Genomic DNA, 27,926 nt, shown 5'->3' with positions numbered 1-27,926 from the left:
GAATCATTATGATTAGTGAACCAAACCACAATGAATTCACAGCTTACTGTTAATTATGCTAGAAATGCAAATGTCCCAGGCATGGCGGACTCCCCTAATTTGCTGTGCTTTCCTGAAATAGGAGCTCCTTTCAATTGGAAAATATTGTACAACACCCTGTTGTCAGATGAGTGGATCACTGGACCACAAAGTGACCACATACCTATTTATGTATAAGGGATAGTACCTGCAGTATCTTCAGATGGTGCTTTAGACAGTCCAGGGATGATATGGGTCTTTTGGCTTGGCCAAGTTTATACAATAATTTGACCAACATCTTCTTTATATATTCATGGTTTTCATTGTACGTCTTCCAGTGTCTCAACAATGAGTGTATGGAGGTCTTCATATCCGCAACCTTTAAAGTCAAAACGTGAACAATTACACATTTATACAGCTCGGAATTTTAAAATAAAAAAAGAAGAGTCAGTGGGTGAGAGTGTGAGCTACAAACCCAATTCGATTACTATTACCATCAGTTTACCTGAAATTAACCAAAGCATTTGTGATAGTTTGGCATGTGTTCGGAACCATGCAGATGTAAACCTGGTAAGATTAACTCAACTGTTTAACATAAAACAAAATGAGTTACACTAGTCCTATATTTTTTTACCTAAAATGCATGTCAGGGCTAAAAGAAAAACATATTCAATATATCTCTGGATTACATGCACACTCCCCTATGTTTTATCCCTTTAATACATTTAAAAATAAATCTGCCAATGCAGTGAGCTCCTAACTTGCTGTTTGGCATGACAGGATTGCCAGCCCTGCCTGCTGAACTATGGAACTCCACCTGTCTCTGTGTCCCACTCCACATGTATACATTGATTTATTTTCCAGCAAAAAAAAATGGTGCCTTGACTCCAAATAATCTGCCCAGACACCGTGTTAATGAAAAGGGCTCTTAGGAGGCATAGATCTTGGTGGCGTGCCTACATTATGACAAAGTGACCTCCCAGCAGTTGCCACTGCATTCATTTTAAAACCCTGGTGTAAATATCAAAGGGAGTGGGGGAAAAAAGCTATTTCTCACAACAGTAACAAGGTCAAAGAAACAAATAATGCTTAGACATGACCTAGAGGCGGCTACAGAGGTTTGGGAGTAAATTAGGGTAAGGTCCAAAGAGATCATTAAAGCATATCCAAACCCTAACCATAAACATCTCTTTAAAACAAGAAAAACCTGCGCTTCTGGACCCAAACAAAAAACACGGAATATCCAGAAGCTGCTATAACTTAGGCAGTGAGCCTCAAATTCACCATAAACATCTCTTATTTGCACTCTTTTCCTCTGTTAAATATACAATTAAAAAGGTGTTTTGCCATATCTGTTGGAGAACTTTAGAAAATACCTGTTGATTTTGCCACATATATTGTAAGCTGATAACTTTGCAAGACTTTAAGTGTCATTAAATTAAATGATTGTACCACCAAGCATGTCCTACTTCTAATAATGTTGATAGCTAGGTGCCCAAGACTTTCCCATCCTGTTTTCCAAAAAGTGGTGTAAACCCAAAAAAGGCACAGGGCGTTCAAAGACTAACTAGATAATTCACTACATAAGAGCAGATCTGCTGGGTACATGGCTGCTTTCTGCCAAGAGGAACTACAGACCTGGCTGGAAAGTGCATCCCTCTTCTTCAGTAGGTTTTCTGACGTCAATACACCTTCCTGGAAAACACGGTTTTCCCCTGCTGGTGGTGCGCTCCTCTCCAATTCCTCAAGCACATTGGACTTGGCCTTGATTTGTTCTTCCAAGTCCTGCAGGCAAAGTGAATAGTTTAAAGGGATACTACTATTCAAATCAGGAAAGTTTATATTTCATTATACACAAAGCACAGAAGTAGCTCTACCATAGCGATCATCATTAAAAAACTGTATTTATTAATATATTTATCATCATTACAGCTACCAGCAGACAATATCACACCTTGTTTACTGGTCATATTTACTACTGGTACAGGTAATTACATAAATAAAGGGTGTGAACTAGGTCTACTGACACCATTTGAACAGCAGCAAATGAGATTTAATGCATCTGCCAAATCCTGATTTGCTGTCATGTTAATGCATATCACTGTTCTCCATATTTAGACTATATGATATCGCTGTTGGTTTCAAATAATCACATAAATATATGAGCATTGATATGCAGTCCAAGAGGCAGTACTTGAAATATTAGATACTCTTTCCATTCTATTCCAACAACTTCTTTGTAAGCATCATACAAGTGGCTACAGTCAAAGAGATGCTTTTTTTTTTTTGAGTGTTCTCATTCACATAGCATACCGACAAATATATATTTAAAAAAATATTTCTTATAGGGATGTACCAATACTGATACTAGTATCGATGCCGAGTACTTGGGTGAGTACTCGTACTCACCCAAATGCTCCGATACTTGAGCTTCCAGTATCAGGAAGCCGGGCAGCGAGTCATTACACGCTGCCCTGCTTCCTGATTGGGCGAGAAACCGGCTCAAATTTTCTCAAATTGTACTGCAAAAGTGGAAATATACTTTGAGGCAGCTATCAGACGGAGAATCTTCAAAACATTTGCAGACATTTCACCAGAAACAAGCTTATTGTTACATAAAACTTACTTTCGCCTAAACCTCCAACAATAACAAAGTATGTGTACTCTCTGAAAACAAGCCATAGCTTCCCTTTAACATTATCACCAGTCTTCATCAAGTTCAGAAAAGCAACAAACTTTTTATAGGTAAGGGTTCACATGGTTTATAAAAAAAAAAGTGATCAGACAATAACATTTTGATGACATTTATTTCCCAAACAACCAGTATTTTTCAGAAGGAACAAACTATCCACCGTAGGCCATTTTAAACAATTGCAGCCTTGTTTGGCCTCTGCTCAAGCTAAAGTAATCTTCTGCTTCTGCCTCAGGTCGGAGAGAGACTTTCATCAAGGGAGGATCTGGGCACCGAATGCTTACTTGCCCTTTTCACATTCAAAAAGTACACGAGAAAGTGCACAGCTCCAACCATCAATACTGTCTTTTAATTAAAGTGCACCTGTCACCTTCAGCCATTATGTGAGGCACCAATATTCAGGCCACATATTCCTGACAAACCTATACTGCTATGGCACAAGGCTTCCCTATTGCCCTACTGACAGCCTTAATAACCACTTCTAATATATAATTTTACAACCTCAATTCCAAAAAAGTTGGGGTGCTGTGTAAAATCTACATAAAAACAGAATGCACAGATTTGCAAAATCTCATAAACCTATATTTTATTCACAAATGTACCATTTTAAGAAAAGAATAAGGTCATTTTGAAATTGATGTAAAAGTTAACCCATAGTAAGTAATCTCCCCGAAGTAAAGGGAATTCCCACTTTGACAATTGTCAATGTCACTAGTGTCCCGGCTGGCTTCCCTTTTATTGTTCTTCCAGAACAAACTCATTCACAAGGCCATTCATGGCCGTGCACCGCACAGATCAGCATATTTCTCCAGTGGGTATGGTTAGGTGTTTCTGATTAGCTGCGCAAAGCAATATATAAAAATGACAATGACAAGCTACGAACATCGACAGCTGTTTGCATGTTACTGCTCAAGGAGCAAATATATGTGGCAGGGACGGATGAGTGGCTCTGTAATCATACTGCGTCCAGGTCCGCTCATCTGTCCATGAATGCAGGTATGCGCTCCATGCACAAATATGTGAGGATTCGGGGACTCTCAGCCTGTCATTGGTTTATACAAACTGAGCTGCTGCAGCGAAGCAAGAAAGCACCTGGCCATACCTGCTGCAGAAATGCGCTGATCTGGGTGGTGGACGGCCATGACAATGGTCACCAGGACAAATAGACTGAGTGAATATTTCCAGCACTAAAAACTTGACAAGGGTCGCGCTTTTTTTATCTTTACAAAACTAAAAGAAAAAAAAAGTTTTGACTTTTGAAATGCTGTTTTTTTTTGGCCTGCGCTTTCAGAAAATATATGGTTTGGGGGGTCTTTTACAAACGCTAGCAATGCAGCAGTTGAAAATCAAATCAATAGGAAAAAATTGCAGAAAATTCAAAAATGGCTTGGCCAGCTGATTTGAAAAATGTTCCGGAGGGCTTGGCAGCGAAAGGGTTAAAGGGACCTCAGTACATTCTTTATAATGTTAGAATAAATAGGATTTTACCATAAAATACTTTTCTCAGAGTTCATTGAGGGACACCGCTCTAAAGAACTCTGAGACATAGGGTTATGCTGCTGACTACAGGAGAAATCGACACTAGGAAAAAAAATTAAAAGCCCGCCACTTTAACCCCTTCCACCTCCCACCTGCCACCTGTCAGCTGTAGCAAGCAGTATGAAAGGAAATAATTGGAGGGAGCTGTGTCCCTCAATAGACTCCAAGAAATGGATTTTACGGTAAGAACAAAATTCTATTTTCTCTACCATTCATGGAACATACGGTAGCTCTGAAGAATTCTGAGACTTAGGGACAGAAAAAAACTCTTAACAGCCCGCATAACATCCAAACAATGCTGGGCTATTTCCTTAGGATGAACAGAAGCTGGACAAAGTGAAGGTAAAACAATGTATTCATGAAAATGGAAGGCTGAAAACACCTTGGGTAAAAAGGGAACCTGCAGTCTTAAAACAACCTTATGAAGAACCAAATAGGGTTCTCCACAAAACAAAGCAGACAACTCAGAAACCCTTCTTGCCAAGGTAATGAACACAAGAATGGCAACCTTTCTGAAAGAAAGAAATGACTCGGACAGGTTCAAAGGGATTTTTCTGTAGAACAGATAAAACCAAGTTCATACCGCCGAGAGAAGAGTAGAGCCAACAGGAGGAACCATATGTGGAACTCCTCGAATAAAAGTATTAATCAAGGAATTAGAAGCAAGAGGGCGTTGAAAAAGGACCGACAAGGTAGATATCTGATGTTCATGGTACTTAAAGCTAAATGTTTATATACCCCCCAAGTTGAAGGAAAGACAACATTTGCAATATAGATAAAATATGAGGGGAAAACCCCCAAGGACTCACACCAATGATAATAAACCTTCGACTTATGGTAATAAATCTTACGAATAGAAGACCAAGGATAATCATAGTCGGAATAACAAAATATGAAATTCAACACTTGAGTTTCAACAGCCAGGCCGTTAAAGCCAGTGACCGAAAAGCAGGGTGGAAGATTGGCCAGAGATAATAGATCTGGCCGATATGAAAGAAGCCAGGGATTGTCTGCCAAAAGATGAACCAAATAGGCATAACACACCCTGTGAAGCCAATCTGGAGTGACTAGAATGACTGGAAATGTATTTCTGTTCCATCCACTGAAGCAGATGTGGTAATAGCATCAGTGGAGGAAAGACATCCACCGCATCTGCTGTTCCATCCCTTGCTCTGGACACAAATCTGTCCACCTGCTTGTTGTGATGCGAGGCAAAGAAGATCCACATCTGGCGTTCCCCAGTGGTGACAAAATTGTTGAAACACCACTGGATGGAAAGTCCATTCCTCCGGATCCACACATTGTCTGCTGAGAAAGTCCGCCTGCAGGTTTTCTACTCCTGGAATGTGCGCCACTGAAATTATTATTATTATACAGGATTGATATAGCGCCAACAGTTTGCTCAGCGCTTTACACTATTTGGAAGATATTACAATCACAATACAATTCAAGACGGTAAGGAGGGCCCTGCCCCTGAGGGCTTACAATCTAAAATCACTGGAAGCTGAAGTTCTTCCCAATCCAAGATTAAATGTACTCCTGTCTTGGCCAACAGACTCCTGGTGCCTCCTTGGAGATTAAACTATAATAATAAACCAGAAGAGAAGAAGACATCCATTCTCCTAAGGACACTAAGCGAAATGGGCAGGTGGGAGGGGTTATGTCCTTAAAGTGGCAGGCTTCTCATTTTTTTTTTGCCTAGTGACCTTTTTCACCTGGAGGCAGCAGCATAACCCTTTTCTTATTGGTCACTTCAAGTTACATGCCATCTTCCAATTAATTTGCTATATATTATATTTAATATAGAAATTCTGTGATTACTAAATATTGCAAGCAAAAGTATTTCTCTCTAGGCACCCTCTGCACTCTACAAATATTTTCACACACACACACACCTTTTTCAAAAGTTCTATGGCTGGTCTAGGGACATCATGGGTCCTTTCTCCTCTCCTCCAGGCACGGATGGTCCTTACCAGTGCAATGAATGGTGCTTATGCAATGACACGTGAGCCCCGTGCAGCGCAGTAATATTCTGAGCCCAGGCTTTGTGGTGATGCCCTTCCAGGGGGCTGGTCCATGCATGACAATTTGGATTGGTTGAATGTTATTGGCTGTCATTCAACCCAGGAGACTTAGGATATCTTGTGGCAGAAAAGAAGTGCTGCAGTGGCAGCCCAAGATTGAAGGTGAATATTATTTTTCAGTTGTATGATTTGGCAATTCAGCTCATCTTTTTTGTTTTTTTGTTAGCGTTCGGCTATAAAGCGAACCGGTAAACAGAAATATGGCAGCTGCCACTAGTGACTTGAGGTGCATGTTTGTCATCCTAATCCCCACCTCGTTACTTAGTGAGTCACAAACATAGAGAAAGCATGCACGGTAGTAGTTTAGATGTTTTGGCTTTTATTAGCTGCACGCTTGCGTTGGTTTTATGACTCATAAGGCAATGAAGCCAGGATGAGGGTCAGGCACCAAAAAAAGTACACAAAATGTATTTTCTGGAGGCTCCCATATTTCTATCCTTACAGGTTCACTTTAAAGTTCATCTAAAGTCTCCTGTGTGACAATATAAATAAGTCCCGAATCCAGTTACTATGCGATACACCAGCCTCATAAGATAAACAAAAAACTTGCTTTACCTTCCCTGACTGAGCCAAATCCTCCTTCATTTGTGTCTCATACACTCCCCCTTCTCAGACACTGCAGCTCACAGTGGGAGAGTTTTATGCTGCCAATCCATAGAACAGTGAGCAGGACATGGTGTGGCCAGGTGCTGATTGAAACGTACAGGCTGGTGAATCAGCAGTGACACTGCTAATAACCACATCCTCTACAACCTCTCATCCCACTGAAACACATGCAGACACAGCCTACATAAGGGTGACAATGCTGCTCAGATTTGGAGCAGTTTAGTAGTGTTGTCACCAGTTCGGAAGGAGATGCATGAGGTAGACGCTACTGGCAGGATCAGACAGCATTTGTAAGACTTTGCAGGGGGACAAAGAGAACACTGTCAGGGCAGATGCACTTATGATTAGGTGTGGTAACACATTTTATTTTTCCTTTAAAGGGAGGCCATAGTTCTAGTTTAATACAACATAAACATAGGTGCTGCATAAAAACTGGTCATATTTGCCTTTAGGTGCACAAGCAAAAAAAAACACACAAAAATATATAAAATCTGGTGGTATCAGGGAATTGTAGACATTTTCCTCCCACTCCTTTTCGAAGTCCCTGTGATTTTGTTAGACAAACTCGTGAGCTATTGCCAGCACTTACCGAGCACTCTGCTAAGATGCTTTCAGCTGCTGTTAGACTTGATGACCTCTGCAATTTGTTCAGTCTTACTTGCTGGGCATCAAACCAATTGTTTACTGACTGTCTCCTGCTCTCCTGGTCAGATATGCTCTCAAGGGTCTGTTCCACGTGTTGAATCTGAGAACAGTATAGTGTTAGAGTAAGTACCAATGTATAAAAACACTTTCTTAAAGAAGGGGTGACAGTCTGACGTGACTTCCCAGCTGAGAGGCCATTTCAAACAGTGGGAATCCACGACATAAGCAAGAAGCCAAAAAAATGAACAGGCATAAAAGAAGAACCAACATGAAACAACTAGAGATCAATAATGTTTACATATGACTCAATATGACAGGGATAAAGGAAATTTGTGCCAAGAAAATTAAGATGCTCTTTGCCTAGCAGTGATACGGACCTGGGACTGGCATGGTGGGTCTCTGTAACAAGAGCACACTTCCACCTGCTGATCTCACCATAGATCACTGAAAGTGGAAGTGATATGTATTACATCACTTCCGCCTTCAGCCTGTCATTTCTCCAGCTGCTGTAGCCGGAGAAAAAGCTGATGACGCAGATCTCTAGACAGGAAGAATAGGAGTTTAATACCGCGGCTTTCCAGTGGTTAAAGTATATGTTAAAAGAAAGATGTGCGGTATACCTCTGCAATACATGCACACTTTCTCATGGTATAACTCTTTAAAGACTCTGCAAGTACAGAAAAATAGCTGTTGATCTACCAAAAATGCTCACTCAATGCAACACTTGGCTCTTAATTTTCTGTTGTTGTGGACTAAGATCGCAAGAAGTGGTGTCAGCTCTGCCTTGTTTTCATTGCTGAACTACAGAACACTTCCCCTCCTTATCTGCACAACACAGATTATTGTTCCACAGTCCAAGATAAGAACTGATAGGGCTAAATAGGCTCCATGATATAGCACAGAAAGTGTGCACAGGACACAAGGCAGCTCTAAATTTCTGACCAGATCAACAGGTACTCTATAATTTTGCACAGATATAAAAAAGGCTTTATGATTATACATTTAAAAGACCAAAATGGAATAAGAGTAGTATGAGGGTTGACATACACTTTAAAGGTACTCTTAGAAATGCACCCAATTTACTTCCCATTGTAAGCGTAACTGATATATCACAATGGATGGGAAATATGCAAGTATAACACGGGGAAGGCGGGCTATGATATAAAGTCCATGAACTCATCGCACTCCTAACCACTTGTTCCATATGAATTGGTTGGGTGCTGCGGTATTAAACGGATGGCAACCGTCATGTACACAGATAGAGATAGGGACACCGGCACTCCAGATGCAAATCAAATGCGTCTATTTATTGACGTAAATGCAGCATATCACACCGGTACAACGTTTAGGGGTCTTGCAAGATCCCGTTCCTCAGGTAAAACATGTTTTTCCTGAGTGAAGGGATCCTGCGAGACCCCGAAACGTTGCACCGATGTAAAATGCTGCATTTACGTCAATAAATATGCATTTGATCTGCATCTGGAGTGCCGGTATCCTTATCTGGGCTATGATATAAGGTGCAGTTACTATTTGAAAGGAGCCCCTTAGTGGAAATGAACATGTGGAATCTTTTACTTTTATTTTCAAGATGTTTAAGATGGAATTTGATAAATCGACCGGTCGTTTTTCTTTACCATTCTTCTACAGCTATAAAAAAAATGCCATCAAATCGAAATAATCAATTTCCCTCTCATTCCCCGATTGATTAGAAATGGTATTTTCTTAACAGCACAAATGAAAATAATTTTGGTAAAATACTTGGATTTTGTCTGGAATCATCTCAGACACACATCAAAATGCCGAATTTGGATAAAATGTACTGGTGCTCATGTATTAGGGTGGTGTGATGGCATACATTATCTCACTGTTTATACTGTAGGTCTATACTTGTTTAAAGTGATATTAAAGTCAAAAGGATTTAAGCTATTTAAAATGCTGATGAAATCCCTTGCAATGGATGCTGCTCTTTGATGTTTAAAAGTTTTAATTTCGTGCAGAATCAGCTGGTCCCCTGAGCACTGGTCCTGACTTCCTGTTTTAGATTGACTCCTTTCTCAAGCAGTGGGCTATGCAGTCACCCTTGTGTGTGCTAGTAAGCTGTATGTGTCTCTGCAAACACAGACACAGCAAATCAAGCTACTTCCCTCCCCCCCTGCCCCCCTCTCCTGCATCCTCCAAGCTAGTAGATGAACAGTTGCTGGAGTCTGCATTGTCCCTTGTGATCTTGTACTGGACAGGAAGTTAAGGGAAGCTGAGCTGAGAGATTTGGAAGCAGCTGTTCACAAACATGATGATTTTAAGTGTTTGGGCAACAATGTAAAGCAATGATTTGCTGGGCAACGTATATTTGTTTAATCTGGAATTATTGAAAAAAGTTTGAGAGTTTAAACTTACTTTAATATTTGTATTGATTAAAACAATGTAATGCATCTTTCAAAATGTATAATGTACCATCAGTGAATATATTACAAACACACCTTCCTGTTGAGGTCTCCCTTCATGTTATTCCATTGTAGATTCAGAGTTCCAAGCAGCTCAGCTAATTCCGTCCTCTTATAACGTTTGGCTTCCACATCACCCACACTAAGCTGTAGTAATGACTGGTTGACAAAATCAACAACACATTGCTTGTGGCTCATTTCTTTCTGTAGTGTCTGTCAATGAATCATACGATAGTAACAATTTTTTTAAATATACAATAGTCAACAACAGTCAATAAATACATAGAAAAGTCACAGAAACAAGAGGGTTATAGGGAAACAATGAACATGCCTAGCTGGTCAACCTATGGCCCTTCAAGCTCCACAATGCCCTGGTTAATAGTGTACAAATAGCCCAAACGTTTTGTTTTAGATTTGGACAGAGTAGGGAAGGATTAAAATCCCAATGTATCCTTTGAGTGTTGTGCTCAAATAAGCTCCTTGTTTACATCTGTTATCAGAGACTGCGCTTTCAATCAGAAAAACAGAGCCTGAAAGTAAGCTTCTCTGCTGTGCTGTCTCTTTAGATAGCCTCTTATGTTTTATCTGTCTGTATATATATATATATATACATATACACACATATACACATACACACACATTTAAAACCTATATTCCGTAATCAAGTGCAATGGCCATTCCAGCCCATGTTTCTACGCCAATTATCACTGCTCTTTACCTTATATTTCTGGAGGAGACTTCTGATGTCTGATGTAATGGTCGGGACAGTCTCAGCACTCTGCTCAAAAATTTTCATCCAGTCCATCAATTCCTGGATTTCTTGAAGAGAAGGGAGTTTCTCAATAAGAAGCTGTAAAGTTGAGTAAACAAAGGTTCCATTATCAGAGGCTTTGTATGAATATATTATTTATTTTATAAAGATCTAGAATCAAACAAGCCAAAAACAAATGTATAAAAACACAGTAAATATGTGAAAATAGAATACGTAAAAAGAAAAGCAAATCCCTTCGGTATCATAACTATATATGATGGGGTGTTGTGGTAAAGTACATATATATGACCCTAACTACACATATGACCCTAACTACACATGCAGTCCAAGCTGCCATTAAAAGCCAATCTTAGTAATGAGCCCTCTACTTCAGAATACAAATGGCACTGCAGGGACCAAAATGCATTTCTTGCTGAAAGTGGTGTGTAAATTTAACACACATTAAAGCTGAACTTCAAGGAGAAACAGCTAAATGCACAGCCTGGCCTTGGACCACTCTGCAGGTAAACTGTGATTTCACTGCTTGGTCCAGGACCCTTCCTAGATGATGTTTGGATGATAAAGAAGCAGCAACCCAACAATGAGGTTATTGATATGCTCTCTCCACCTATCAGGAAGCTTCTAGTGTTAAAAGGACAGAACTGTGCAATTCAGTCAGACAGGATTAAACTGTCCATATACAAGGATCACATAAAGCTAAAATCCAGAAGGATGCAGGTACGTCTGTCAGCTTAATACATGTATAACTGGATCAAATGTTGAAGTAGTATCTATGGCCATATTTCCATTGTATGCTCTATGATGGTTGTAGTTCGGTAACTTCATGTTTATAGCTTTTAGTATGCTTTAGAGTTTGTAGACTAGGATACAGCATCCAGATCTAATGAACTTCAGGTTTTTCTCTAGGTGCCTTTTGGTCGCTGACCAGTGTCCATCTCTTTAGGGAGGGCATGCTTTGCCTGCCTGTTTAGCTGGCCAAAACCACGAAGGCAATTACAGTTCAACCTGTCTTCTGTCTAATATCTGCCCAGATCTCGGCTTTTTACACATGTCACACTGTTTAGAGTACACTACATTATCTGCTCATTGAACAACACTGCCCTGCCACTTCTTGTTTTACAGATTTTGCCTATTTGGCACCATGCTGTGATCCCCTGTCTGGAACATCATCAGTCACTGAGGGTCATAAACTGGTAGAATAACACAACGGAATTGTTGATTAGATCATAGTGGCCACAACAGACTTTTTCAATAAGCCTATTAGTATTTATTGATATCCTCAGGGTAGAATGATGCCTCCGATAGGCATGTGTGAAAACCCATACTTGTGTAATTTGAAGTAAGTACTGCCTGTTCTTACTTGTTGTAGCTTGTCTTGAATTGGTGGCAACTCAGCAATAATCTCGGCCCATTGCTCCTCATATTTGGCCAGGGTCAGTTTCAGCATTGCTGGGTCAGCTTCTTTCAGACGGAGTAGTTGGGTACCCCTGTTCAGCACTGATGTCTTTAAGGAAGATTTCTCATCCACTTCAAATGTGAATTCCTGTAATCAAGCAGAACATGGATAAATGTACCCATGTAAGGTATATGATATTAAAAACATTTCTACATTCTGTTCTTCTTTCTGCAATCAGCCTGTGATTGGAAAATTATCAACCATTATCTCACTTGTTGTTGCATCTCCAGGACAGGAAGAGAAGAAAAATCTCCACAATGGGCCACAGACAGCTAAAAATAAACTGACAGGGGGGTTAACCCCTCTCCACTCTGTGTAATCAAAACGTTTCCTTTTTAGTTTTGAATAGACATTTTAAGTTCACTGGAAGTTAATGGGGAACTCTGCTGTGTCTGTGCGTACCCCCACCACTATGTCACTATGGATGACAAATGAAGGAAAAAGAAAGAAAGCACCTAATGGTTCTTGATTCAGAAGTAGTATGACACACTAAGAAGAAAGAATGATACGACACCGACCCACTAAAAAAAAGTATAAAATTATACAAAAATGTTATGGTAGTGGGCCCATTCACAGCAATGCCGTGCATGAATTGCACAGATCTGTGTAATTAACAAATGGGACTGTGCATTACAGTGCGACAGGTGCATTGCGTTGCCATTCATGTAAATGGCATCCTAAATGCACCTCCCGGCCACAGTGTGATTGACCACACCGCAATACATGGTACCGCAAAACTTTGCGTTGCTGTGTGGTTGAAAATAGTAGTACATGCAATGCATTGGTAGTGCATGCAGGGGTAACATGTGTTGCAGCATGGTCGAGAGCATTGCGGCTGGGAGGTGCATTTAGGGTGCCATTCAAATGAATGGCAACGCAATGCACCTGCTGAACTGTAACACACAGTAGGTGTGGTACCGTGCAATTACTGCACGGCACTGGTGTGAACAGGCCCATATACAACATAGCTTTACCTTTTACAATGCTGTTTGACTAACGCTACCAATTATTACCGGATTAAAGCAAAAAATACATAGTGCTTCTACATCATTTCAGAAGACTAAAAAGTTGCCTTCTGTTTGCCAGGTTTCCTATTTTGTACCTGACCTCAGTAACCACAACCGTACGGATCTCAAGCACATGAAAACAGCTCTTGGTGAGTTTTCTCATAATCCCATTAACATGTGGTTGTGGTAGAGTTCATGCGCGGAACACATCTATGTTTAATCTCCCCCATCGAGCAGAACAAATTTTGCACAGTGAGGATTATTTCACTGTGTTGTCTTGAGCCGAGTGTATTTGGCACAAATGGATTTGGAAGTCTGGATTGGGATCGGAAAATGATTTAGTAAATCCTGTCAAGAAATTCCCCAACAGAAATATAAGCTTGGTGATCTCTGGCGAGCAGTGGACATTTCTGTATTTGTACTGGATGTTTTAATTGCTGAGTGTGAATAAAGTTTGCAAACCTTCTGCTGGCAGTGAGCTCTGGAAAATTATGAAGAATTAACTGCTCCATCCCTCCCGAGAGCACATGCAAGTCAGATATTTGCACTGGAAAGCCTTTGCTAAAATTACTAATTTTCCGGTCCTTTGACAGTTGCCATCAACATCCCAGACAGTAATAAACTACCCCATTTACCAAACATGAGGAAAATGTGGGCTATGTGGGCAAAGTGTTATCAAATAAGGCATCTCAGGATCCCTTCATTGGTGCATACTTCGAAATGATTGACTGTACTGCACAGAAAGACTCATAATCTGGCTTCTGGCACCAAGTAAAAAAACTCCTGTCAGGTTTTTACTGCTATTCAGGGCTCCGTTATAGAGATAGGCCCTAACTTCCTGTCCTGTTGACAATTCAGGGATCCCAACCTGAAAGAAGCAATTTCAGGGAGGTGTCCCTCTCATTTCAGGGAGGTGCCCTCTCCCCCCCCCCCCCCCCTGATCGTCCGGGAGAGTTGGGATGTCTGACAATTGTTTCACCAGACAGGAAAAATCTGCAAAACGAACTATACTACAAAAAAGTATTTGTTGTTGGAGAGTTAACCTCACTTCCTGTCTGGTAAATCCCTGTCTGTGTTATCTGCCTGGCTCTATTATTGGGCATTTTCCACAGCCTATAAGGAAAGGCAATCTCTGCTTGGCCCTATTATGTGGGATTTCTGGTAGCTTATAAAGAAAGGTAAATTTGGGATATATAATATTGTCTCCCTCATGACAGAGGAACATACCTATTTTAGATTTTGTTGGGAGCGATATTGTGGTTTCTTTATATATACTTTATATTTTCGAAACCACATGGCTGTTCCCTTTTACAGATTTATGCCCCCCTGCGGTCCTCGCCACCAGAGTACTCATGAGTTTTTACATCGCATGATTCATACACCTCTGCTTGACTATGTGTAAGCTCTAAAATCATAGATGTACTATATTTAAAGGAGAACTATGAGGGGAGTGCTTTTTACTCGCCTCATAGTTCTAGCCGACCTGTGACAATGAGTATTGCATATGCGCGACCGTTGCGCGGTTTTTTTACCGCGATTCGCGTGTTACCGTCGCGCGTTTCCGAAGGCTACTTGGCTGTATCCCAATGGAAACGCGCAACAAAGCGGCCCAAAGTAGTACCTGTACCTTTTCAGGCGTGGGCCGTATTGTAGCGCGTTAGGGACGGGTGGAAATACGCCAAGGTGGGAACGAGACCATTGAATACAATGGGATTTATATTTTTGAGCGTTTAGAGAGTTCGTCGAGCGTAGAACGCGCTACAAAACGTTCAGGTGTGAACGAGGGCTTAAGGACGAATAATGATGTATGGAGATTATAAGAGCCTCTGAGGCAAGTTATGTGGTGGATGTTACTGAATACTAGAGTCAAATGTTATTACTTCATGGAAACCTTCTGAGTGTGGAGTGGGACAGTTCCAAAATGAACGTCACCAAAATGTTATTCAAAGAAGAACTTACAAAGAACTTGTGCAGGTTGTCTTTAATGGTATCCAAGTCCTGAGAGACATCCAGTGACTGCGTCCTGCAGTTATTCAGCTTCTGGTAGGCAGAGCTCAGCCAAGCTGATAATTCAGCAGAATCCCTGTTATAACTGATAAAAATGAGAAACACGGACACAGTGAATTGTTTGCATTAACAATGTTAGTCTTTAGTAATTGATAGCTTTTATGATGTCCTTTGGAAATAAATTTCCTTGAATATGTAAGAAAAAGATGCAACTTGCAAGATCAATTAAAGCTGAACTCCAGCAAATAGGAAAACATGCAAATGAAATACACAAAAATTAGTTGTTTTACTTGCTGAATGACTTGTATTTCTGTCCATTCAATCCTGAGCATTACACAGCTCCCTCACAGTGCATAGCCAGGTGGATGACACCACATACAGCTAAGGAATACAGTGGTGTCCTCTCTTTCACTCCTAGCTTGCTGACTGAACAGTGAAAGAGCAGAAGAGGACCGATAAAGTCATCCTCTGCTCCTATCAAAATGTTTCTGGTCAACACTTTAGCATGAAGCACACCTGATTGACTCCCCAACACTACCAGTGTCTGTACTACTGCATAGGGAATTTCAAAAGACTAATACCAGTTCACATTCAGATACGTACACTAGTACACTAGCTGCATTTAATGACATATTCATGAATAAAGAGCTACACTAATCTCTATATTTTACATCTGCCCAATGTTCAGCTTTAACATAGAAACCTTTTACCCTTTCCCTGCCAGCACCCGCTATAGCCGCTGGGACTCTGTTTACCTGTGTAAAGCCGACTGTTGGCTTTACACTGGAAGTGATTCTGGCGCTTTCACTTCCAGGGACCGGTAAGCAGAGCTCCCGTCTCCATCCCCAGCCTTGCTTCCTAGGCTCTGCTGCCCCTCCTGAGGGCCTGGGACCAGCATCACAGGTGTCGTCGGGGAGCGGGGATAGAAACCAGTGAACATCTGTTTGCAGATCTCCTCCCTGCTGAATGAAGCAGGACGCAACCCTGATTGCATCACTTCCAGCTTGTCAGCTGTCATTCCCTGGCTAGAGAAGCTGGGGAAGAAGCTGATCAAGTACGATCGGTGCTTGATCAACTTCTTTGAAGTGCATAGGGGAAATTAGGGGTCTAACAGACCCCTAAGGTCACCTTAAAGAGTATCTGTCACCTCCAATCTGCTATCACATAGGGGGCTTGTGAGTCATATTACTGAAATTTTTGGCTTGATAAAGAGTAGCCCTGGTATTATGCAACATAAAAATTTGCAACTGTCCCCATTTTATTTCACAGGGCCTGTGTCTCTCAATGGTTTAGGTCAGGGGTGCCCACAATTTTTTATGTTGAGATCTACTTTTCAAATGACGAGCTACATGAGATCTGCCAACGGAAAAAAAAACCCTCCCCTCTCGCTCTCTCTCCTGGCTGTCTCTCCTCCCTCTCTCTCCTGGCTGTCTCTCTTCACTCTCTTGGCTGTCTCTCCTTGCTCTCTTCCTGGCTGTCTCTCCTCTCTCTTTCTTGGCTGTCTCTCCTCTCTCTTTCTTGGCTGTCTCTCCTTTCTCTCTTTCCTGGATGTCTCTCCCCTGGCTCACCTTGCTGTATTTTGCAAACAGTGTAGTGCAACAGTCTGTGTAAACTAATATTCTTTGATGTAATACATAGCACTTCAACCACCAGTATCCACCAGAAAGGTGTCAGGGAGCTTGGCTCAGCAGACTCAGGCTAATAGGTAATCATGTGTGCACAGCTAAATAAATATATCAAAATGGAATAAAGGGGCCGCCATACACACCCTTTGTGATCTACCAGCATCAGCTTTGAGAGCTATTGGTAGATCACGATCTACCTAATGGGCACCCCTGGTTTAGGTAATTTTCTGGCCTAAAATGTGGATTGTGTGTGCAGAAAATGCTCTGGCAGTGAAAGGGTTATCTAGAGCTATCAAACTGGTTGCCCCTTTTGGTACTGAAGTAGACATTTTTAACATGATTACATCCAATAGGAAGAATCCTCTATTTACTAAAGTCTTGTGATTCACAGTCCTCCGCATATTCGGGAAGATCACCTAATTTACCTGTTTCTGTTTCCTGGATCGCCTACAGTATCTAATTATTAGAAAGAAGTGATTCATGGTCCAGTGAGAGTGCTGGAGGGGATGACATGGCATAGGAAGCTGCATTGCTGAACCAGTACATCGCTGTATTACCTGTCTGCCTATGGCCTATGCAGTGTACCTGGTGTGTGTAAATCATGGACTGGCACAACAGAATAACAAATCCTTTGGCAGGCAAAACGCTAACGTATATATATTTCAAACTTGTGTTAGGAGTCTCACTTTACCTGGTGTTCTATACTATATATTAAACTCTGAGACACAAAAGTAGAGTCACCAGGCATTGATATACAGGTATAAAGACCTGTGTGAAGACTAACTTGGAAAACACCAGTGTATAAAATACATGGTTCTGAGCATAAAGCCCAAGAAATCTAATGGGTTTTATCTTTTTACCTATATGATCCCTTTAAAGACCTTAGGATAAGCGTGTAAGCTCAGTTTAGTAATACAGCAGAAGCTCTCACTGTCTCTTTTAGTACCATATGTGTCTGGCAGCTGCATTTCTCCCTTAAATGATTACAATGGTATTAGCCAATGTTCTTAAACAAACAGAGATTATATTTACTGAGCTGGAACACTGTATTACTTTTTCCAAGAATCTGCTGCAGTAAAGCAAATTAAATTTGCAAAGGATTTTTCTGAGTAAGTAAAAGCTGATTTTGTGTTTTCGGGTCTGTGCTGGAAACAGCAATTGATATGATTTGTGGATTGATTGAGTTACCATTACCTGGCCAAATGGCTGCCTAGAGACTCCAGTCTGTGCAGCTCGTGACCGACCTTTTGGGTTAGCTGTGACCACTGCTGCTCCATCCCGAGAACCTGAGAATCCAGATCCCTACAACGCAATAGAGGCTGCAGCCTTTTTCCTGGCACAACTACCCAGTTCAGCCTGGGCTCATTTTCATCAAGAAGCACTTTAATTTGCTGAAAATGTAAAGCAAACACAATTTTAGCTCTCCATGTAGCCATCAGTGTATTTTTATCCAGCCATCTATCTATCAATCCTTTAGCCATCCATGTATCCATCAATCCCTGTAGCAGTGCATCCATCTATCCATCCCTGTAGCCAAGTACCTATCTATTCATCCATCCACATAGCTATGTATCTATCCCTGTAGCCTTGTCATAATTCATCCATCCTTGTTTCCATCATCAGTCTCTCATTTATCTATCCATCTAGCCACCCATCCATCTACCTATTGATATCAATATAAAACACCACTTTAAAAACATAAAAACATTAAAACGATTGTAATTCCAATTTGATCTCATTCATGGCTTTAATCCTAATTAAAAGCATGTGCGTTTCCCATATGCACTTTTCAGGGAGCCCAGATGACTCATTCTCTTTGCAGCATCCAATCACCCAACACCCCTCACAGAAGTGAAGTGTAGTGTATGGATATAATACAATACCTTTCCATTGTTCCCCCTCCCAACTAAAAAGAAATTACAATGTTTCAATTAAATCATTTTGTTGTTCAAAAAATATATCTTTTGAGACCCAGTGATGTCATCTCTGGGTGTCTCGGCTGCTCTTTGCTCCGTGTTTGGTGGGAAGGGCCGGCCAGCTCCTGTAAATTGTTGCAGCATTCTGCCTTGGATCTTTTTTAAAAAAAAAATCACTTAACAGAAAAGAACACATCCCCAGGATTACTTTAGATGTGACACTGGGTGCTGCAGACTTTAGCCAATTATCTGCGGATTGGTTGACGTAGGTCTATAAACAGGGGTGGGCAAACTCCAGCCCTCCAGCTGTTGGGGAACTACAAATTGGGAACAAACTGAATGATGGCAGAGAAAGATAATAGCTGTGAGAGGGGATCAGGCGAAGAAGTGATTGATGGATGACGGAGGTCAATCAGATAGGCAATAAAGTGGGCTTAAGAAAGCTGCTGCAGCTTCAAAGGATTATATTGTAGAGATGCAAGTTTACAGGAGTAAGTTTCAACACAGCAGAGGACTAGTGTAGTTTTTTTTTAACTTGCCGTTAGCAAATGTCAAAATTGTGTTAATAGTGGTTGTCATGGTGAACCATGACAACAGGTCTCTTAGCAATTGACTGGAAGTTCCGTATGCCCAGGGGCATCCCGAGGCCAGGTGTCACCCGGAGCGGGTACGGGGTGACACCCCAGAGTGACGTCATTGAGCATGCGCGTGACGTCATTGTGCGAATGAGCGGCCATTTTATTGATACCTGCCAGTGGCCATCTTGGTGATGGACACGGGCAGAGAAAGGAGGAGACTTTCACGGGGGGGATAAGGTATGCCACCAGGTCCCCTCCTCCCTCCTGAACCTGTCGGGCTCTCGTGTCACCCGGGTGTGGGCCGCACCTCCCTTTGTGACGCCACTGCGTATGTCCCACTGTGCGAAAGCAGCGTGACTTTACCACTGTTGTAACTCCTGCAACACTAGAAAACCATTTGTCAGGCAGTGTGACATCACCTGATACTGGAGAAGTCGCTCCTTAACCCTCTCTTCTGACTCTTCCACCAAACTCTTTGTGGGGACCAGAGATTCAAGAGCTTCCATCTTTTTACTGAAATAATTGTATCTTGAGTCAAAATCATCCCACTCCTGATGACGGAAAAAAATCTGTTACTGGAAACCCACACAGGGTGGTAGGATGAAAACATAAATTTTGCTAGATCCAAGTATATAATGAACATACAAAATGTACAGTAAAATATACTTCACATGGATCACATCACGGCCTGCTCACTTTGTTTTGTGGCGGGAGGGGGCCTGGCGTTGCATTAAAGCCAATGTCACCGCAGCCACGCCCTATGGCCGCAGTTCGATCGCCCGCACCAGAACGCCTGCATTCCGGTCAGAAAAAAATGCTGCATGCACTATTTTTTCTGCACGGAACACAGGCATTGATGTGCACGCGTTCCGGTGTGGGTGATCGTACTGTGCCGGAGGGCGTGGCTGCAGTCAGGGCCGGATTTACTCTCCTTGCCGCCCCCAAGGCCAGGTTCCACAATACACCCCCCTGTTTCTTTATTTTTATTACTTTTTATTTTGTTATTAAATTATTTCTTCTTATTTTTGTAAATTTGTATTTGTTTAATTATTTTTTAATCAATTTAAATGCTTTTAGATTTATATTTTTACTTTGACTTTTTTAGAATTTACTTTTTTATCATTTTTATCTTATTATTGTTTATAATTATTTTCTTATTTTTTACTTTTTAATCACCTTTGTATTTTTTTATTTAATTATGTATTATTATTATTTTTACATTTTTATTAAATTTTTTTTTAAATCGATTTAAATTTTTTTTTCTCACCTAACTTTATTGCTATCACACAGGAGATAACAAGCCCCTGTGTGATAGCAAGGTAGACGGCGAGGTATCTCATGCCCCAAAACAAAGTGAGCCGTGCGGAATGCGTTCCAGTGCGCTCTGGCACCAATCGGACCAGAGCGCACTGTGGCTGGTATGAACTAGCCCCAGTGCAAGATTATGGAATAGTTAGAACTCTGCAGAGGGGTTACTGTCTGTGTCATATTAGAGAGATCTTCTGGCCTCAGAGACACAACAGAAAGTGAGAGGAGATCACACTAAAGTGTCACTGAACAGTTGTCCTCAATCGGAAGATTTCCCCTCACCTCCTATTCAGGTGACAACTGTAACATTTTGTATTACTTTCTGTGCCCAGATGACCAGGACAGATAGAGAGAGAAGATCTCCCATGTTGAAACTCAGCAGTAAAAACCCCTCAAGGGTTCTAACGCTATCCAAAACTAAATAAGTATGTTTTGGTTCCCTGGCCCATATGAATCATTATTTCACATATGAGCAAATATTTCTGGGTTGACTGACAATCTCCTTCTGCGATTTGCAAAGTCAAAGGTGGGGGAGGAGACAACAAGTAATCTGGTCTATTGGACCCCTTTCTAGTTCAGTAAGGGGAGAGAAACCCTATTACCTTCATTATGGCCATCATATGAATACAATGAGCATCAGCTTCTTTGCTCAGGATATCCGCTTCATGCACCGCAGTCTCTGCAATTTGCTTGCAGTTGGTGGGTGTGCAGTTCTTGGAGGAAAGTGCTTGTAACAAGAGAACTTGACTGTCCAGTATATTAAAGAAATTCTGTGTAAAAAAAAAGAGCAGACGTTTGAGTAACAAATAAAAGCCAATTATATCCATGGAACAACCCCACTAGGCTACATTTTGAAAGTTCACTCAGTCACGTCATTCACTTCAGTCTGAGCTTTGTGTAACACCCTGTAGTCAGTTTTTAACAAGCTTGTGCTTCAAGTGGGAGTGCAGCCTCTTGGCACCGGATTCTCTGCAGCATAATCTCACGGCCTTTAATGTGTCTGAGTGAAACTGTAGTTGGCTTAATGAGAGTGATATGCTCAAAAAAATTAAACACTTGGGAGGCTGATTTATAAACTGTTCGCACAGCTCTTCACTGTGTGAATGAGATTTGCAATACTGTATGGCCACTAGATGGCGGCGAGAAGCATAGGAATTTTCTATGCTCCTTGGTTAGATCTAGTGGCCAAACAGCGAAGAGCTGAGGGAGCAGTTTTTAAATCAGCCCCTTCTCAGGTTCAATTTAAAGGTTATTTATAAAAATACAGACAACTAGAGGGAATTCCAAGGTGAAAGTACAACCATTCGGCATGTGTATTTTGCCCTTGAATTTAAAGTAGATCTAAACCCAAATCAGAAAAACTAACATGTTAAAGTGGAACTTTACCCATATTTTCAAAATAACAACAATCTACAAACAAATGCTTCTAGTACATTGCCGGCTTTATATTCATTGCATACCTTATTTTTAGGAATGCGCTGAAATTATATTTTGAGACCAAAACCAAAAATAAAAAAATGTGTCAGGCAGAAACGGAAAATTACGCTTTTTTTTCCCCAACATTTTTAAAACTTAGTTAAAATTATTTTTTAATGATTTTATTTTTAATTATTTCTCTTTTTTTTTTACTTTACTGCTGGGGGCTCTGGGGAGATATCACGGGTCTAAATAGACTCCTGATATTTTCCTTTTAAAATAGAAAAAGAGATTGAGGACACAGAGTTCTTTTTCTGCCACCCCTGTTATGAATGAACAGGAAGACTCTATACTGAGTGCTCCTGTCCATTCATACATTGTAGAAACAGTGTATGTTACTATGTCCACAATCCTGAATGAACAGGAAGTGATGTGGATCACTTCCCATTCATTCATAACTGGGACAGGGTAAGCACACTATGTCCAGTTATTTACAAACACTCACCAATCAGCTGATCGGTAAATGTTTGTACACAGTTCTCCATCCTGAATGGGCTGTCACAGGAGGTGGGGAGGAGAGCGCCGCCTCCTGTGGAAGATAACAGCACTCTCCTCCAATCACAATTCTCCATCCTTACACAGGAGGCGAAGCTGGGAGGTGCGGTAGGAGAGCTCCGCTTCCTGTAAGATGACAGCTGTCACCGCCTCGATCTCCATCCTGACACAGGAGGCAGAGCCGGGAGGTGCAGGAGGAGAGCTCTGCCTCCTGTAAAATGACAGCTGTCACTGCCCGCACTGCTCGGCATCCTGTCCAATGTCACTGTCGCTTGGCCTTCTGAAAACTTCTCTCCTCCCGGCTGGGAGCTGGCCACTGCATCAGAAAGCACAGAGACCAACAACCAACGTCCAGCAGTGAGGAGAGAAGCTAGGGATAGACTTAATTTTCGCCTTCATTTTTGGCCCTCAGGGCACTTTCGGCCAAAATGTTTTGGCGGCCGAAATTTGTGCATCCCTACTTATTTTTCCTTTCCTTCCCATTCTTCTCATAGTGACCATTTTAACTCAGGCAATATTAATATCACCCTTTACTTCCTGCCCACGTGACTAGGACATTTGACCAGTTAGGGTTTACGGCTACTTGAATCACAAAATAGTCTGAAAGGAACCTATTAACCAAAAGAGTCAATTAATGCCACAAAGTTTTTTGTTTTTTTTACCCTGGTTCACACCTATTCATCTGCAACATGCCGACATGGAGAAGTCGCCCCACACAGGAACAAATATCCAAATTTCTGGAGACATGGGGCCCCCTTTAAAAATTAAAATAATTTTACAAAAAAAGGATGTTTTTCTGAACTAAACACGTCGGCCTTCTTAAAATAAAGAAGTGCTAACTGGCTCTCCGTTGTTGATGGTCTTAAAACAAATGGCTCATCATTTGTCAGTTATTGCTAATGTAAAGAAAAACACCTACCAAAAGAAGAAAAAACACAGTGCATGAAATGGATTTCAAACCTCCTGTTTTTCTCCCCATGCTATGACCTTTATGAATCAACAAAATAATGATGAGACTTTTCACTGGAGAGGTTCAGCACATATGTTATTTTAAGCGAGGAAATTGTACAGTAGGAAAAGCACGAGTCCAATTTACTGCCTCTAGGCTCGTGGATTATGTCAGCGGTTACGTCTGAAGGTATGTGATTTTATTATATAATCAATCAGCGCAAAAAAGCCAACGAAGCTTATGTTCTATACCTATTCACAGCTATAATAAGAACATTAGAAAGAAGAGGCTTCTGTGAACTTTGTGAAGATTAGGAGATAAAGGGTGGTAAATGAGGACAGCAAACTGGTAAAATGCTATTAGAGGATTAAAACTATGCATAGAGCCCATCAGCATTTTCTTATTCTACTTGATGTTTAAGAGACATTTTACTTCAACCTCCCCTCCCCCCCCATCCAGTTCTAAAGGGCACTGGATGTTTTCTTTTCCCCTGCGGCCAATTCTTTCCCTCCAGTAGTGTGCCTGCGTACTGTATAAATGCTTTATCTAAAAGTGAATTTGTGCTTTTACCCTGTCCATGGCAAATTCCCCCCTCCCCAGTCGCAGACTTATCTACGCTTCACTTCCGTCTCTCTGTTCAAGGGACTCTATATCCAAAATGAAAATGGTGGAAAATGTGCACCCTAACTTTATTACCCAGGATCCCCCAGATTTATGCCTCTTTTAAACTTTGCTCAAAGGATCCATCCACCTCACTCCCCTACGTTTACAAGTGGGAACAGGATCTTAATCTAGGGCTGCAGCTAACTATTATTTTCATAATCGATTAGTTGCCCTATTATTCTTTCAACTAATCGATTGGTTGCATTAAAGAAAAATCTCTCTCTCTCACCAACTAACCGATAATGAGAATAGCTGCCAACTATTCTCATAATCTATTATTATCGATTTAATCAATTAGATGTTGCAGCCCTATTTTAATCACTCGGCTGCACCGGAGGATTAGAGTAAAATTTGGACTAGCAGAGTAAAATGTTCCTTTAACACATGTTACTTCAACATGACCATCTTGGTTCTCCTAAGGTGGTATTGGGTACCCACACGTATAGTCAAAGCTGTTCCATCTTAAAGTGGAAGATGCTTTAAGAGTTGTGGTCAGCAAGATCATTCCTTGCATGCCTGCTGGTCAAGTCCAAAACTGACCTCTTTCTGCTCTAGAAAATTCGGCCTCATTCAAACCGTGTTCTGCATTACTATTCCACAAGACCCCTGGATAGCTCTTCTGCACCACACTCTTACAGGACTAACTGTCCACCAACATATGCCTTTTCTTTTTCTGGCCGCTAAACAAACCATAGCCAAGGCCTGAAAGAAACTCAGTGGCAACCTACGGGAAGTTAAAGAACGCATGAGAACAATGCTTGTTATCAAGAAGCTATCTGGCATTCTCAAAGAGTCAAAGCCTAAATTCCTTAAGATTTGGGAACCTTGGATCAACTATGCTTTTCCCCCCCTGAATCCCTCTAGCCATAGCTACCTATAGTTCTCTACTTTATACTTTGTCCTGGGCCCCTGAGAAAGTGGAACCTTATCCTATTTTCCTCATACATTTCACACTTCTTACTTTCCTCATCTTCCCAACCTCTTTCCTGACTCCCACATTAAACCCTCCTACCACCTCCCTCTTCCTATTCCTTGACCCCTTCCCTCCCCCTTCCCCCTTGAGTGGTTTCCTCTCCTGCCCCTTGCAAGAGGGGAATTTATAAACAAAACACGCCATGCTGTCCCAATGTCTGGGAAGGTTATGATGACCCAAACAGGTCCTGAATGACCCACTCTTGAATTCTCCCATTACACGCACCCTACTCTTTTTTTGCCTTGTATGCTGATCCACTGGCCCTGTTTGGGCAATTCTGTTATACCTGATCCTGAAAGCATGCAGTCCAAGGAGTAGCTTTTTGTATTATGGTTACATAAGGTTATTTATGAGTTGAGAATTACCATGGCCCTGTAAGAGAAACATTATTATGGATTGAGGAATCAGCAAGTTACTCTTACCTTGTTTTCCTGAATATGGGAGTTTAATGCTTCTTTACTTGCACATTTGTAGTCATTACTATTCAAAATCTTTTCTTTTCCATAAGACAACAGGTCAGTTACCCCACACAACACTGAGTCAACCTGTGACTTGGCAATGGCCGTACCACTATGTTCATCCTGTTTTACTTTGAGGAGACTCCATGTCTCATCCAGGACATCCTAGAAAAGATACAAATATAAGTGATTCTGCAGCTGGAATATGTAATGTTTCATTCTTAGGATGTTACTGATAGAATTTGTGCTACAACATTGATTCATGTACCATTGGAGCAGCTACAAGACATCACATACTCTGCATGCCTTCTCCTCAAAAGACTTGCGCTACGTTCTGGCAGAATCTGAACTGTAAGGCCTCATTCACACAGCTAAGTGTCGGCCCGTACAGATACGTACGGCGTGTACGTCCGTATCGGGCCGTTCCTGGGAAGGACAGGAGCGCTCAACCGAGGTGCATGGATCCTGCCTGCGCTTGAGCACAGACACCCACACGGATGTGCAGTTCGGGTAAGCGTACGCCCGCGTACCCACATAGAGACGAACTGGCTGCTGCGTACAATCACACGCAGCACATGTCCTTCCCGGGAAAGGCCCGATACGGCCGTGCACGTTGCATGGATCTGTGCGGGCCGACAGTTGTGTGAATGAAGCCTAAGTATCAGTGTCACAGTATCACAGGTTTCCTTGTGAGTGTCATTTCCACCACAGCATAGTAATACAGTTACATAGTTATACTAAAAAAAGATCAATTTTAAATATTAATTAAATACCAATTCAAGATCTCTTAACCTCAAGTTGATCCAGAGTAAGTAATACTGGCCATTCACCAGCAGATTTTAATTTGAAAAAAAAAATTGTTTTTGGAACTTTAGTTTTATTTTCTAATAGTTAAAAGGGTGAATGTTCTTGACCATAGTGACATAAAAAAAAATTAAGGAGCAGGAAGGAAATTGTTTCTTGAATGAAAGAAATTCTAACAAAGAATGTGCTTTTCATTTGGGAAAACTCCATTCATTACAAAACTGAGTGTTAAAATCAAAGAACATTTCAAACATCATTCTTTAAGTCTCTGAGGGCATTACTGAATGTTCTGACATGAATTATTGTACGAAAATCTAACGTGTATAGCCAGATAAAGAGCAAGAAACCCCTAAAAACCACAATTGAATAAGATGTCACAGAGAAAAAAAAATCCTATTCCCTAAATTCACTTACATTTAGGGATAAATATTGCTCTACTCTGCATCCTTTATAATTTCAGGGCATCCTTTCGTGAGAACTGGAGCCCAACACTCAACACTCAGCCCAAAAGTGCAGCACATTTTATAATGGGAGGCCATAGTTCTACTATAATGGTGTATTATCATTTTGAATGTGGACTTAAGACGAGACATGGGTGTTGGGTATCTATTCTTGGCAGAGACTTAGACTGGCACACACGTTTCACTGTGCAATGTAAACATCCTCAAGAGGAAATGGAGTTCCACATTAATTAATAACAGACATCCCCACTATCTCTGCTATCCCGGTAACAAAATACTAACCTGCAGCTTGTGAATTTCTTGGTTAGAAGATACAGGAATTGATATTTTTTCCCCATTCTCGGTCAGCACAGACACTTGACTTTCGAAGTTTTGAAGTTCTGTCTCATATACAGCAGATTCCTGAGACACAAATATAAAAAAACACAATTACTAGAACTAAATGGCATAAGTGTATCTTGTTCTAATAACTGGACAATGGCTTTTTTTGCATGAGGAAACAAGCATTGTAACAAAGTGAAATCCAAAGTGTTTTATTCAAACAGAATGTCACATAACTAATTCTAAGGTGATTCAATACAGTTGGTAAAGTAAACTTGGGTTGTAAGCACTTTACTAGCTTGTTATTCTAGAGGGGCTGTGGCCCATCTTCAGTGAATATATGAGTTGTTATAATGTTTACCTAAAATGAGCTTTAGATGTGACTTTCATTTTTTTCAGGTGTGCTGTCAGCCCAATAAAAATGCATAGGCGGCCTTAATTACCAACTTTAATAATTGCAGGTAAAAGCACATACAAAACAAAAGTATTTTAAATGCTTACTTGCACTGTTTTCCCTTTACAGAAATTATTATTAATTCAGTTGCTATGTGCCTTTGAACCTGCTAGGGAATCTGAGCATGTCAGTTCCTTAGCACAACCCCCTGCCTTGAATGTCATAGCTCTTTTCTCCT

The 27,926-nt window shown here is 41.1% G+C and overlaps 1 protein-coding gene across 1 annotated transcript in view; it reads right to left on the bottom strand.

The window, feature by feature from the left end:
* The window catches only part of SYNE2 (spectrin repeat containing nuclear envelope protein 2), a 272,106-nt gene that overhangs the window by 73,806 nt on the left and 170,374 nt on the right, over positions 1–27,926 (bottom strand). The window contains exons 74-85 of the mRNA XM_018556025.1: positions 27,256–27,375; positions 25,673–25,873; positions 21,297–21,464; positions 19,806–19,937; positions 18,087–18,283; positions 15,220–15,352; positions 12,158–12,340; positions 10,744–10,875; positions 10,062–10,238; positions 7,529–7,684; positions 1,657–1,803; positions 227–397 (exon numbers count right to left, since the gene is read on the bottom strand). Coding sequence (XP_018411527.1) covers positions 227–397; positions 1,657–1,803; positions 7,529–7,684; positions 10,062–10,238; positions 10,744–10,875; positions 12,158–12,340; positions 15,220–15,352; positions 18,087–18,283; positions 19,806–19,937; positions 21,297–21,464; positions 25,673–25,873; positions 27,256–27,375 — 1,917 coding nt within the window. The remainder of the gene's footprint in view (positions 1–226; positions 398–1,656; positions 1,804–7,528; positions 7,685–10,061; positions 10,239–10,743; positions 10,876–12,157; positions 12,341–15,219; positions 15,353–18,086; positions 18,284–19,805; positions 19,938–21,296; positions 21,465–25,672; positions 25,874–27,255; positions 27,376–27,926) is intronic.

The sequence above is a fragment of the Nanorana parkeri genome, unplaced genomic scaffold, assembly GCF_000935625.1.
Source record: "Nanorana parkeri isolate BGI_ZX_2015 unplaced genomic scaffold, ASM93562v1 scaffold12, whole genome shotgun sequence".
NCBI lineage: Eukaryota > Metazoa > Chordata > Amphibia > Anura > Dicroglossidae > Nanorana > Nanorana parkeri.
Note: the sequence above shows the minus strand (reverse complement) of the source record. Positions and strands in the feature narration are given on the sequence as shown.